The sequence below is a fragment of the Scylla paramamosain genome, chromosome 25, assembly GCF_035594125.1.
Source record: "Scylla paramamosain isolate STU-SP2022 chromosome 25, ASM3559412v1, whole genome shotgun sequence".
Taxonomy (NCBI): Eukaryota; Metazoa; Arthropoda; class Malacostraca; order Decapoda; family Portunidae; genus Scylla; species Scylla paramamosain.
The window spans coordinates 582,501-597,500 of NC_087175.1; the positions used below are offsets into that span (position 1 = coordinate 582,501).

At 44.5% G+C, this 15,000-nt stretch overlaps 2 protein-coding genes across 4 annotated transcripts in view; one reads left to right on the forward strand and one right to left on the reverse strand.

Annotated features, from left to right (window-relative positions):
• LOC135113051 (cyclin G-like) overlaps positions 1-8,976 on the forward strand; it is a 12,680-nt gene extending 3,704 nt beyond the window's left edge. Inside the window, exons 3-6 of one of the 2 annotated variants that reach the window (XM_064027988.1) lie at positions 4,494-4,631; positions 5,174-5,671; positions 6,155-6,369; positions 7,498-8,976. In XM_064027988.1, coding sequence (XP_063884058.1) covers positions 4,494-4,631; positions 5,174-5,671; positions 6,155-6,369; positions 7,498-7,720 — 1,074 coding nt within the window. In that variant the 3' untranslated portion in view covers positions 7,721-8,976. Of the gene's footprint in view, positions 1-4,490; positions 4,632-5,173; positions 5,672-6,154; positions 6,370-7,497 lie in introns of both variants that reach the window. The other variant, XM_064027987.1, reaches the window with a different exon arrangement.
• A 3,270-nt stretch (positions 8,977-12,246) lies between these two features.
• Positions 12,247-15,000, reverse strand: part of LOC135113052 (leucine-rich melanocyte differentiation-associated protein-like) — a 13,878-nt gene continuing 11,124 nt past the window's right edge. For both annotated transcript variants that reach the window (XM_064027990.1, XM_064027991.1), the window contains 4 exons: positions 14,861-14,997; positions 14,322-14,486; positions 14,044-14,184; positions 12,247-13,567 (listed from right to left, as the gene is read on the reverse strand). In XM_064027990.1, coding sequence (XP_063884060.1) covers positions 14,169-14,184; positions 14,322-14,486; positions 14,861-14,997 — 318 coding nt within the window. In that variant the 3' untranslated portion in view covers positions 12,247-13,567; positions 14,044-14,168. The remainder of the gene's footprint in view (positions 13,568-14,043; positions 14,185-14,321; positions 14,487-14,860; positions 14,998-15,000) is intronic.

Genomic DNA, 15,000 nt, shown 5'->3' on the forward strand with positions numbered 1-15,000 from the left:
CTCTCTCTCTCTCTCTCTCTCTCTCTCTCTCTCTCTGGACAGCTGGCTATCGATTTTGTCAGTCGTGTATTATTAACGTAAAGAAAACCGATAGAGAGAGAGAGAGAGAGAGAGAGAGAGAGAGAGAGAGAGAGAGAGAGAGAGAGAGAGTTATCATACACTTGAGAAATCCCTGTATTCTGCAACATGCCCTTTGTATGACGTATGTATGTTTGTTATCAGTGCAGAGGAAGCGATATCCGTTGTGTGTGTGTGTGTGTGTGTGTGTGTGTGTGCGTGCTGCCTGGTCGGGTGAGGTGAGGTGGTGAGTGTTGGATGACGCAATCACAGGTAGGAAAAAAGAAAAGGAAAATAATGAGTTTTTGCTTTTTCTGCATGTTGTGTTTGTGTGTTTTGAGTGTGAAGACCTCTCTTTCTCTCTCTCTCTCTCTCTCTCTCTCTCTCTCTCTCTCTCTCTCTCTCTCTCTCTCTCTCTCTCTCTCTCTCTCTCTCTCTCTCTCTCTCTCTCTCTTGCTGTGTGTGCGCGCGTGCTTAATTTTCCGCTCATGCGAGAAACATCTGTCAAACTTAGAGAGAGAGAGAGAGAGAGAGAGAGAGAGAGAGAGAGAGAGAGGCGCCCTTGTCAAGCTTCCATATTCAAATTTAAAGGGCAGGCAGGCCGCGACGGTCGAGAGAGAGAGAGAGAGAGAGAGAGAGAGAGAGAGGTGACGGCGGCTGGTGAGCGAGCGTCCCAGCCAACGTCGGAGGAAGCCTTCCCCCTCCCCCCTCCCCCATCCTCTCTCCCCGCCCACCCCGTCGTCTCTCTCTCTCTCTCTCTCTCTCTCTCTCTCTCTCTCTCTCTCTCTCTCTCTCTCTCTCTCTCTCTCTCTCTCTCTCAGCCAGACAGACAGTCAAGCCACACCCCCTCCCAACCCAGCCAGTCTTCCCAACCACCACCATCACCGCCTCCTCCTCCTCTTTGTTGTTGTGTTTGTGTCGTGTATAACTACTTATTTATTTATTTATTTATTTATTCATTCATTCATTCATTCATTTTTTCGTCTTTTTTCTCAGTTCTTTCTATTCTTTTTTATATACCAGTTATCTCTCTCTCTCTCTCTCTCTCTCTCTCTCTCTCTCTCTCTCTCTCTCTCTCTCTCTCTCTCTCTCTCTCTCTCTCTCTCTCTCTCATGTCTCCACCATCTTTATCTCTTCTTTTCCGTTTCCTCTCTCTCTCTCTCTCTCTCTCTCTCTCTCTCTCTCTCTCTCTCTCTCTCTCTCTCTCTCTCTCTCTCTCTCTCTCTCTCTCTCTCTCTCTCTCTCTCTCTCTCTCCACAAGTTGTGTGTGTGTGAGAATAGTTCGTATTTTGTATTGAATGTGAGAAGGGCGGTTGCGTGCATGTGTGTGTGTGTGTGTGTGTGTGTGTGTGTAGGAGTGTATGACGAGATAAACTAGAATAGCAACAACACACACACACACACACACACACACCACTACTTAATACACCTATACTGGGCCTCTCTCTCTCTCTCTCTGCGCCAGTGTCAGTGCTGCCAACATAACGCAACATCCCTTCCTCGCTCCTCCTCCTCCTCCTCCTGAACAAAATGACGTCTGTTTATTTTTGGCAACCGCGCATTCGCAAAAGTACCCATAATGTAACAAAAGAGGCGATATGTTCTGTAAAGTGATGATGATGATGATGATGATGATGATGATGATGTGTGTGTGTGTGTGTGTGTGTGTGTGTGTGTGTGTGTGTGTGTGTGTGTGTGTGTGTGTGTTAGGGGTGGTGGCGTAACGGTAGGGCATTAGTAGTAGGGTATGGGTTAGGTAGGGTTAGGTTAGTAGAGTTGGTAATGGTGTTGCTCTGGGCTGTTACTAACTGGCTAAGTCTACTACTACTACTACTACTACTACTACTACTGGTGTTACAATATTCTGCTATTGCTACTACTGCAACTTCTTCGTTATACTACTACTACTACTACTACTACACTAGTAAGTACGGTTATAAAACAAACATCTTTGCTGCCTAGACAAACACATCCATCATTGAGAGAGAGAGAGAGAGAGAGAGAGAGAGAGAGAGAGAGAGAGAGAGAGAGAGAGAGAGACTGGACTCAATAGATTTCATTATACAAACTGACTCAAGGCCATACACTGCACGTATATATTTTGGCGCGAAACAGTAACCCCAGCTAAAGCATAATAATAATAATAATAATAATAAATAAATAAATAAATAAATAAGTACCACAGGAAATATAAACGAAAAAAAAAAAAAATAGATGCCGTTCTTTGTCATTCCTTCCCATAGCTTCGCGTACAAGGCAGAACAGAGCTTGGCGGGTTGTGGCAAGGGTGGCAGCTGCGGCCTTGAAAGTTTGAAAATCACGTGTTTGGGTTATGTTGGTCTCGTGGCGGGCTTTGGTTGGGTCTTGTGGTCCGGTGTTGTAGTAGTGGTCTTCCCGCCTCTACTAGACCTATTACTAATTTCTTACGTTTCGAAAAGCTTCTGTCTTACTAGAACAACATTACAACTCTTTATTTTATTTATTTATTTATTTATTTATTTTATTTTTTTTGAGACGAGATGTTAAGTACTAAGGGAAAGGCTTCAGTTAGGTTCTTGTGATCTTGGCAGCTTACAGTACAGTTTTCTAGTGTTTTCAAAAGCTTAGATCTCATTTTGGAAGCATGTTGGTAAGGATGCTTGTGATCTTGGCAGCCTCATACAAACTCTTTCCAGTGTTTTGGAAAGCTAAGATCTCATTTTTAAAGTATATTTGAAAGGGCAGAGATGTTTTAATTCACTTCTCATGGCCCAACAAACCTCACACTGTTTTGAAAAGGTTCTGCCTCATATGAGAACTTTTCAGAAGATAAAAATGTTGAATTCAGAGGGAAAGATGATTTGAATTAGCTCTCCTGGTCTGCCAACCCTTCTGTTTCTCAATGTACCTGCATTACACCTGTTTTTCAAAGGGCAGATATTTAGTTCTTGTGATTTTGCTAACTTAAACAAACCTATTTAGTCTTTAAGGAGGTTTGTCTTTCATTTGAATTATATTAAGTATTTTGGAGAGCTTGCCTTTCATTAGAACTATTTTTCAAAGGCCAAAAGACTATGTAATTTGTTTTTTGTGGTTTTGCTAACATAAACAAACTTGCCTTTCATTAAAACTGTATTAGAGCCATTTTTCAAAGGCCAAAGATTATGTTTTAGTTTTTGTGGTCTTGCTAACTTGTAGTAAATCCTGTGGGGTTCTGAAAGGCTTCTGTCCGTCACTACAACTGTTTCAAAGGGCAGAAGTAATTTGTTCTTGTATTACTTTATTGTTGTCTTTGAAAAAGCTAGGATGAGAGAGAGAGAGAGAGAGAGAGAGAGAGAGAGAGAGAGAGAGAGAGGGGGGGGGTGATCTGTCAATGTGGGAGGTAAGGGAGAAGATTAATTTTGGTACATGCAGGTTGGTGGCAGTGGTGGTGGTAGTAGTAGTAATAGTAGTAGTAGTAGTAGTAGTAGTAGTAGTTGTGGTGGTGGTGGTAGTGGTGGTGGTGTTGATTGCAAGGTAGGAGGTGAGACGGTGATAACACACACACACACACACACAGTGCTTGGTGTCAGATTGCTAGATTAGTAAACTTCCACTTTGCTGTGTGTGTGTGTGTGTGTGTGTGTGTGTGTGTGTGTGTGTGTTTTCTTTGCAATGAATGTTGCTTCTTTGGTTTCTAAGCTATCTTGTTAGAGAGAGAGAGAGAGAGAGAGAGAGAGAGAGAGAGAGAGAGAGAGAGAGAGAGAGAGAAGGAAGGAAAGTATTTTTAGTCGAGAACAAAAGGTGAAAGGTTGACAGAGAGAGAGAGAGAGAGAGAGAGAGAGAGAGAGAGAGAGAGAGAGAGATAATCTATACATGGCTGGCAACAAGGGACCACTCAGCTGTGACTAACAAAATATAGAAAAAAAACACCCCAGAAAAAACACTTAGCCTTGTGTGTTTGGAGGCAAAATATTAGGAAGTTGTAATCTGAGTTTATGCTTTTTTTTTCCTTTTCTTGTTGCAGTTTGGCAGATTATTCATTTTTAAGTTGTGAAGATAGAAGACATAGTACTTAGGTAATTATGTATGTTGTAGCATTGTGATTATTGTTGTTGTTACTCCTTCACTATCCTGCAATTAAAGATTTATCATCATTATCTCATCTGTCACTGCTCTTGTCATTGTTTCCATCTTTCTCCAAGCCAGTTTAATCTTCCTTTGTATTCCTTGCTGTCTCCTGTTCATCCAACACACATTTCTGCACTCTATTATTTGATCTTCCTTTGTATTCTGTTATGATTCACCTTGCCATCTCAAACATTCTATATCTCCCCTGTATTGTTTGGCCTTCCTTTGCATTCCTTTGTGATTTACTACCCTGTTATCTTATCAAATATTATATCTCCCTATCCCTGTATTCATCCTTGTCCATCCTTTGTGTTCTGCGGTGTCTGACCAATCCTCCCCTGCAGCAGGATGGCGGGGAGATCAGTATGAGGATGAGGAACGGGTCTGCCCACGTGCTGCGCTGCCTCAAGGTGTGGTACGACCTGCCCCCGGACACCTTCTTCAACGCTGTCAACATTATGGACCGTTTCCTCACGCGTATGAAGGTGTGTGTGTGTGTGTGTGTGTGTGTGTGACTGGAAGAAGGATTAGATAGTGGAATGGACTAGGTGTTTGTGTTTGTGTGTTTGTGTGTGTAGAAGAGAACAGAGAACAAGAGAGGAAGTGAGAGGGAAGTGAATGACAGGAAGAAGTATTAGAATGAGGAATGGACAAAGTGTGTGTGTGTGTGTGTGTGTGTGTGTGTGTGTGTGTGTGTGTGTGTGTGTGTGTGTGTGTGTGTGTGTGTGTGTGTGACAGGGGATAGTTTATGTCACATGAGTGTGCTTTTCTTGGGTGACAAACAAGAAAATGTGCTGTCATGTTCCTGGTAAGCTTGGAACATGAGCATTACTGAGGTCATGTCTTTATGTACACACACACACACTCACACACACACACACACACACACACACACACACACACACACACACACACACACACACACACACACACACACACACACACACACACACACACACACACACACACACACACACACACACACACACAGCCTAACACACACCCTAACAGACCCCTCCACTTGCAGGCCCAGCCGAAGCACCTGTCCTGCATCGCGGTGAGTGCCTTCCACCTGTCATGCCAGTTCACCCCAGGTTACGCACACCTGCGGGAGGTGGCCCAGGTGGTGCCGGACACCCGCGACCTCACCACCATCTCCCAGTGCAAATGTTCCTCCGGGGACGTCACCAGGATGGAGCGCATCATTCTGGACAAGCTGGACACCGACCTGCGTTGCCAGCCCCCTGTCACCCCCCTCACCCTGCTGCGGCTCTTGTATGCCGCCCACGGCCACCTCTCTGCCCCCCTCCTGCCACCCCACAGCCCGGCCTCGGCGCTGCCCCACCCCCAGGGCACCCTCACCACGCTCATCCACAAGCTGGAGATCGTTGGGTGTGACGCGGCAGCTGCCACGTTCCGCCCCGCCGAGCTGGCCCTGGCCCTCCTGGCACTGGAGTTTGGGCAGGACACGGCGCACCACAACGTCCACCAGGCCTGCATTGCCCACCTGCAGGCCATCTGTAAGGTAAGTCACAGATGTGTCATTATTACCTCACCGACCATTACCACAGATGACAACACTTGTACTAGGTTCTGTTTTCACCCAGTGGCATTCAGCATACTGTAGAGAAATGCATTGAGTGGACACAAAAGGATCATAAAGAAATGTATATTTAGATAACATTAGAACTGGAGAAAATAAGGGTTGATTCAAGGAGGCATTGGGTTTACAGATAGCAGTCCCTGTGTTAAGCATACCTACTTGTCTCCACCTGTCATCCCCACCTGTCTACTCTCCTGATTATTGAATCTTGCACTCTTCACCACTGTTTGAGGACCAGTTCTTCCTTTTTCTTTTAATCTAAGTTTATTAAGCTTGAACCCACTATTTCTTGCCTTACCCTGATAAGTGACCTGAGAATTTTGTATTGCCTTTATCTTGCCTGTTTCCACAATGACCCCACAGTAATCCACACCGACTCCCACTGACCCACCCGACTGTCCGCAGGTGGGGTACGAGAGCTTTGAGCAGTGTCGCAAGGTGGTCGGGGAGCTGATGGACCAGTATGAGAACCAGCGCCATTCCCCGCACCGCCAGCGTCTTGTGTGGAAGCTGTCCAATCGCACGCTCCGGCAGCTGCGACCCACTGACAAGTTTACTACGCGTCTACCCACCATTGCAGAGCGTCAGGGGCCCGCCAGACCTCCCATCATACGCAGGCGGTAGGTGTTCCTGTGGGTGGTGTCTGCAGAAGGGGTGTTGGTGGTTTTTATTGTTATTTATGTGCTTGTTTTTTCTCTTAGGTGTTGTAGTTGTGTATTTGGGTGCCCTGGGTAGACTTGTGTTTTAAATTAGTTATTCCTTTTTTTTTAATTTTTTTTTATGATTAATATAGTGTTTTTTTTAAAGTTTAGTTAGGAAAGTTGGGTATTTAAACATTAATATAGTGTTCTTTTAAGGTTTAGTTAGGAAAGTTGGGTATTTAAAGGTTTGTGGTTGTATTTCATAGTAAGAGAAGAAATTGTTTAGTCATTTTTGCTTCTTATTTATTTATGTTCGTTTTTATTTGTTTATTTTGATGTGTTGCTAACGGGAAAGTTATTGACACTGGGCTGGTCAAGAGATACCATTTAGGATTTTGGTTCTCTCTCTCTCTCTCTCTCTCTCTCTCTCTCTCTCTCTCTCTCTCTCTCTCTCTCTCTCTCTCTCTCTCTCTCTCTCTCTCTCTCTCTCTCTCTCTCTCTCTCTCTCTCTCTCTCTCTCTCTCTCTCTCTCTCTCACTTATGTTTAGGAGTGTGTTGAACTGAAGCTAATGTAAATAGAGACAAGATTGTGGAAGAGAGAATAGTGGTAAAGAGACAACAGTGGTAGATAGAGAGGCAATAGTGGTAGATAGAGACAATAGTGGTAGAGAGAGTTAGTTGTGGTAGAGAGACAGTGGTGATAGATAAGTAGTGGGAAAAAAAGTGTTGTTAAGTGTGTAAACAAACACACAGATAAGACAAGATGATGATGACAGTGCTGGTGAAGATAGGAATGTAATTGTTACTACTACTACTACTACTACTACTACTACTACTACTACTACTACTACTACTACTACTACTACTACTACTACTACTACTACTACTACACTATCACTGCTACAATTACTTCTGCTTTTTCTTCCTTTTTTTTCCTCCTCCTCCTCCTCCTCCTTGTTCTTCTCTTCTCTTTCTTGTTCTTTCCTTCTTTCTTCTTGTCTTTCTTCTTTCCTCCTCCTCCTCCTCTTGTTCTTTCCTCTCTCTCATCCTCTTCCTTCTACCAACACCACCACCACCACTAACCACCCCCTCATCTGCCCTCTACAGGATGGACAGCGAGTGTTCGGAGATGTATGTATCCTCTTCATCTTCATCGGAGGAGGAGGAGATGGAATATGACTACGATGAGGAGTTCCCGCCACTCCCCACCCCGGCTGCTTCCCTCAAATCCCCTCGCCGCTCCCCCAGCCAGCAGTCGCCCCACAGCAAGAAATCCCCAGCCTTCCTTCCCTACCCACAGCTGAACCGTAAACACAACCGTCTGGCATAGTCCCCCCTTCCCCCAAATTATTGATACTCTGGTGGGCTGGTCTCCGTTTTCTTTGCTCTGACCTTTTGTGCCTCCTCTTACTTATTGTAGAGGAGGAGGAGGAGGAGGAGGAATCGATGTTGGTCTGGTGTTCTCTGTATCTCCTCTCACTTAACTTGAGGAGGAAGAGGAAGAGGAGGAGGAGCTAGAATTAATATTGATCTGTACCTCCCCTCACTTACTGAAGAGGAAGAGGAAGAGGAGGAGGAGCTGTGGTTAATGTTGATTCTCTTGCCTTCACACTCTGTAAACCTCCTCTCACTTACTGAACAAGAGGAGGAGAAGGTGGAATTAATATTGATCCAGTTTCCTTCACTCTGTAAACCTCCCTCACACTGAACTAGAGGAAGAGGAAGAGGAGCTGGAATGAATGGGGGCAGTTAATCAGTTACTGGCATAATGTTATTTATTCATCTTAGTCCCAGAAAGAGGCAGTTGTCTGTCTCTTGGGGATGACCAGCGAACTTTTGATTTCCGCGTTTGTTTCTGCGGGCGACTTGGATTTGTGTGGCAGGGACGACTCGAGTCACGGGTCACGTCTGCCTTGATTGTTCAGCGGTGTGTTTGTGAAGGGACGGGAAGGGTGACGGGACTGCAAGGGAAGGAGAGAGGAAGGAGAGGAATGGAGAGGAGAGGAGGGAAGATGTGTGATTATCTCCTCCTTGTCCTCCTCCTCCTCCTTCTGGTTCTTCTCACCCGTCACCCTCCCTCCTTCCTTCCTTCCTGTGTCTTGGTGTTTCTTGCTTGTACTGTCTTTAGCCTTCTCTTCCCTCACCTGTCTCCTTCCTTCACCCCCCTCCCTCCTTCCCCCCGAACCCATACTCCACACCATGCTGCCCAGCCGTGCACCGGTGACATTGCCCCGTGTACACACACACACACACACACACACACACACACACACACACACACACACACACACACACACACACACACACACACACACACACACACACACACACACACACACACACACACACACACACACACACACACGTTCCCTTGCTCCTGTCGTGCACAAAAGTGATAAGGATATAATATATGAAGACTATTTATTTGTAACTGCACACTGGTGTCCTCTCCCTCCCGTACACACACACACACACACACACACACACACACACACACACACACACACACACACACACACACACACACACACACACACACACACACACACACACACACACACACACACACACACACACACACACACACACACACACACAAGCATACATGCATACATATTACACGCCCCGTACCCCTGCCGGCAGAGGCGAGGGCCCAGCACCCCTGCCTGGCTGGCTTTTAACGCTCGCCCTGTACTGTTTTCTTCCTCCGTCTCTGGTGACTTAGTGACCATCTAAGTGATATTGTGAAGGAGTAACTTTGGCTGACATGATTTTATTTTACTTTCCTGGTGGCCCGGTGGTGGCAGCGGCAGCGGCTGCCTCGCCGGCCGCCCGTGGCGGAGGCTTGCTCCTCGCTCGTTACTGGAAAATAATAAGAAAAACAACAAAAAAAGTTACTTTATTGGATGTATGTAATAGTGTACTGTAGCTTTATTCAGCATCTCCTTCAAGAAAAGTACAAAAAAATCATAAAATTTACAAAACCATAACAATTAAGGTTATACTGTAATGACCTTTTTCCATTTATGTACTAATAATCTCTTTGGGTCCTGCCCGGCCATAGAGCAACCGTGGGCGGCGCCAGGCTGCTGCTGCTGCTGCTGCCGCGCCGCCCCGCTAGTCCCTAGTCAGTATTGTTCTGTGCTGGAGCAGAGGCGCCCACACAACATAGCGTTAGGCAACACTGGTGTGTCTCGGACACAAGGCTGTGATAACCTCGGACAGTATCTGTTGTGGGGGTTGACCGTCGGGCGCTGCGCCTGAGTGCCCCACGGGGTGCTGCAGGCGTGGCGGCTGGTGCGCCGGGAGTGTGCCCGGGCAGGGCGTGGTGGCAGCGCGGGGGGCAGCGGGGCCGCCGAGCGACGGACACCCCGCGGGGCGACGAGTCGCGGCGGCCCCGCCCCGTGAAGCCCTCCCCGCACCACTGCTGCTCCTGCTAGTGTAGAAAAATAACTATTTTGAGTTAATACTTATTTGGGGCGACTCCTGCATGGGGCGCCGCTCCGCGCCGGCTCTGGTGCGCCCCCCGCTTTGTGGACTATTTATTGGCAGGCGGCGGCGGCGCAGCCCCGCCCCGCCCCGCGGCGGCGCGCCCCTGGCCGGGCGGCGGCCTCGCGCCCCTCATACAATTATATTTTTTATGTAGCTAAGTGTACTGTGTACAGGTGTAAGTTATTGTGAAGGATTTATCCAAGCCTCGGGCATTTGACAACAACCCAAAGAGCCAAAAACTAAAAAAAATATATATAATGTAGTTGATTCTTGTGTCATACACAGTTGTCTGCCTCTACACAACAAAAATGAAATAAAAGATGCATATTTTTCTACTCTCTGGTTTTTGCTTCCCTGAGCCAACACTGGGTGAGAGTGAAGAGTGGCGGTGTCAACAGACCTGCCCTCAGCAACTGTCTGCTGACACAATCATCATCACAATTGCTGCCTGGCATCCCTGGTGGTGTGCTGAGTGTCCTGACCCTGCTGCTGCTGCGTCTGGACGCCTGTCATCACCCCGTTGGTTTATTTCTGTTCTGCTCTTAAGTGAAAGTTCTCTGTGGGAATCTGATGACTTTTCCTGGGAATAACAATAATACTATTTTTGAGAAAATCATATGGTCAATTTCGGAGATATGACCGCCCGTCATGCACAGGGGCACCATCACTCACATGCACTTCGGAAATACGCACCCCGGACCACACACAAACACACACACACACACATACACCATCATCACCACCCCCACCACCCCCCACCATCAGCCGTAACCCATAACACACATCATCTGATGGATGTTTGTATACAGGTGTGTGTGTGTGTGTGTGTGTACGTGCGTGTGGCCACCATAAACACTTAACGGGCACAGAAAAGAACGCTAAAAAAAAATAAATAAATATAAATAAAAAAAATAAATAAAAATAAATAAATAAATAAATAAAATAAATAAATAAATAAATAAATAAAACATACATAAACACACCAAATCAGCTGATCATTTGAAAGAACCGAGAGAGAGAGAGAGAGAGAGAGAGAGAAGGGTTGACCGCGCATGAGTTTGGTGTGCGTCTGTGTACTGTTTTTATCAATTTAGTGCCCTTCCCCTTAACGTGTAGGCGTGATACTTAAGCCACGCCTCCTATGGGACCCCAGGGAGCGTGTGGAGGAAGGTGGAGGGGAGGCAAGCAGACCATGTAAGTTAAGACCATTTTGTTGTGTTATGTGTGTGTGTGTGTGTGTGTGTTGCCCTGTCTCACTGTACAGGACCGGGGGAAGGCGCACAGCCGAAAGGTGTAAATTATTGTAGCTGATGGCCTTCCTATAAGTCAGCAGTCGCCCTTCACATGGACGCCTTTACATGGCATTGAGTTAATCCACCAAGGATCACAAGAGGTGGAAGGCCGAGTGGGGAAAAAGGCACGTCCTGGCTTCTTCCTGGCTTGTATTCTGAACCAACTCAGCGATGCAACTCCACTGCGTTCTTTCCAAAGACTCTAGTTAAATGTACATGTGTTTTTAAGGGTGTTTTTAAGGTTCTAGTGACAGATTAACAGCATTTCTGCACTCATAAGGCTCCAGTTGAAGTAACACACGAATTTTAAGGACGTTTTTACGGTTCTAGTGACAGATTAACAAGATTTCTGCACTCATAAGGCTCTAGTTGAAGTAACACGAATTTTAAGGACGTTTTTACGGTTCTAGTGACAGATTAACAAGATTTCTGCACTCATAAGGCTCCAGTTGAAGTAACACACGAATTTTAAGGACGTTTTTACGGTTCTAGTGACAGATTAACAAGATTTCTGCACTCATAAGGCTCTAGTTGAAGTGACACATGAGTTTTTAAGGGTGTTCTAACGGTTCTAGTGACAAGATTAACAAGATTTCTGCACTCATAAGGCTCTAGTTGAAGTGACACATGAGTTTTTAAGGGTGTTCTAACGGTTCTAGTGACAGATTAGCAAGATTTCTGCATTCAACAGCCTCTCAGCCAAGGAAGACATATATGTAGAATTCTTCCTCTCACTCCCTGTCCTTCCTCCAGCACCTCCCGTCCCATGTTCGTCTTCCCTCGAAACTTCTTTATTATTATTATTATTATTATTATTATTATTATTATTATTATTATTATTATTATTATTATTATTATTATCATTATTATTATTAAATAGTGATTGTAAGTATAAATGATCAGTCAGCTAGTCAGTTAGGTAATCTTTTAGCCAATCAGTTAGTCTAGCCTATCTCGCCTTGTTCAGCCTTATTTAACAACAACAACAACAACTACTACTACTACTATTACTACTACTACTACTACTACTACTACTACTACTACTACTACTAAAGTGTTCAGTAAAACACACTGTACTTCAAATCTTTATTATAATTACCAACAAAACACTGCCTAAAAAACACACACAAAAAAAAAAAAAAAAAAAAAATCAATATCGTGCAAAAGACACACTTATATTTTGCTTCCATGCAGAGAGAGAGAGAGAGAGAGAGAGAGAGAGAGAGAGAGAGAGAGAGAGAGAGAGAGAGAGAGAGAGAGATGCATTCATGAGTTAAGTTTGTAAGTGTGTGTGTGTGTGTGATGATTCGAGTGAGTTTTGTCTGCCTGTCTGTCCGTGTGTCTGTCTGTTTGTCTGTCCGTGTGTCTGTCTTTCTGTCAGTGTTTGTGTGTTTGTGGCTGTCTGTTTGTCTATGTGTATGTGGCTGTCTGACTGTCTGTTTGTCTGTATGTATGTATATATGTACAAAATACACACTAAAATAAGCATGCTTGATAATAATAATAGTAATAATAACAATAATTATATAATAATAATAATAATAATAATAATAATAATAATAATAATAATAACGCAATGAAGTGACAATAGAACATAATATTAATAAAAGTAATCAAACGTTTGCAATAACAATAACAATAATAATGTTGATAATAATGGTAACAATAATAGAAGTAATAACAACAACAACAACAATAATAATAATAATAATAATAATAATAATAATGGATCTCTTCTCTAGCCTTAAGAATACGTAAAAAAAATAAAAATAAAAATAAAATAAAATAAAATAAAGCGCCACTCAGCCAAAACACTGTAATTACTTCACTTATTGACACATTACTTAACCTTTAGCTCGCCAGAGAAAAAAAAAAGTAAATAAATAAAAGATAAAAGAATCAGAGAGAGAGAGAGAGAGAGAGAGAGAGAGAGAGAGAGAGAGAGAGAGAGAGAGAGAAACACTTGAGTCGCGTAATAATTTCGTTTACAGCTCAAAAAAAAGAAAAAAATAGATAGAAAAGTAAGATAGATAAATAGATAAATAAATAAAATAAAAACAATGAATAATAATAATAATAATAATAATAATAATAATAATAATAATAATAATAATAACAATAATAACTTACACTATATTAAAAAAAGTGAAGCCAAAAAAGAAGAAAGATAATTATATATATATATTTTTCTTTATCTATTTACTCTTATACATGATATATATATATGTATGTATCTATCTATCTATGTATCTATCGCCGCGACAATCAGGTGAGTGTGGGGGGGGGGGAGAGGAAGGGGCCGCATGGAGGGATGGCGGTGGAGGCGTGGGTCCCTCAGCAGTGTCTTGTAAGGCGTGGGGACGGAGACCTGGGGGGCGTCACTCCCTGGGAATCTGAAATGAAGGGTGAGAGAGAGAGAGAGAGAGAGAGAGAGAGAGAGAGAGAGAGAGAGAGAGAGAGAGAGAGAGAGAGAGAGAGAGAGAGAGAGAATGTTGATATAAATTTTAGTCGATAGATTAATAAATAGACACAAAACATCACATGAATAGCTAACATGAACAGAAATAAATAAAAAAAAAAATAGACAAATAAACTTATTCACCTGTTGATTACTTTAGTACCTGTCAAATAATAACTTTACCTGTCCCTTCCTTCCTACCTGTGTCATGTTAATCATTTTACCTGTCCTTTCTAGCTAAGTAACCTGTATAATCTCCTTACCTGCTCCTCCTTTCACCTGTCCTACCTGTTAATTATCTTACCTGTCTTATAATCTTACCTGTCCCTCCTTACCTGCTAATTATTTTATTTAACTTCTCTTTCTACCTTTATATTGCTAAATTGTCTCACCTGCCACCCGCCCACTTACCTGTGATATGAGGGCGTGCGTGGGCGTGCGTGGCTGCCGTGCCGTTCATCTCCTTGGAGGCGTGCGTGGGCGTGGTGACGGGGGAGGGGGAAGGCTGTGCTGGAGGGGAGGCGCCGTGCTCAGGGTCACTCCCCCTTTCCCCTGTGCACGTGGTAATATTAATAAGTGCATGTTTACCTACGTACATACATACATACATACATACATACATACATACATACATACACGGTTAAGTATATTACACACACATTCTCTCTCTCTCTCTCTCTCTCTCTTACCATGACGGGGGAGGAGGAGGAGGAGGAGCAGGTGGGGGGCGGGGCGGAGGTGGCACGACCCCCTCTGGCCAGTGCCCCCTCCTCTTAGCCTCCCGCGCCTCGCTTCTCCTGACGGCGGTAGAATCTAGGAAACGCAGATGGGGGAGGCGGTGGAGTACGTGCATTCTGTGGGAGAAGAGGAGGAGGAAGAGGAGGAGGAGGAGGAGGAGGAGGAGGAGGAGGAGGGTATTATACAGAAGAAATAAGGAATGAAGAAGAGGTTCGATTTAATAATGTGAAAACAGAAGAGAAAAAGGAAGAGGAGAAGGAGGAGGAGGAGGAGGAGGAGGAGGAGGAGGAGGAGGAGGAGGAGGAGGAGGAGGAGGAGGAGGAGGTGGTTTATTTATTTAGTTTAGTGTGTTGAAATATTACTTGTTTCCTTCCCTCCCCCAACACACACACACACACACACACACACACACACACACACACACACACACACACACACACACACACACACACACACACACACACACACACACACACACACACACACACACCTGTATATTCTGTAGTCCCTCTCGTTTCCCACCCCCGTCAGTTGGTCAGGGCACGCCTTGTTCCCCAGTAGGCTGAGATAGCGAAGATTGGGCAGCCTGTCCCCGATCTGGTCCAGCAGGCGTCCCAAGTCACTCACCTG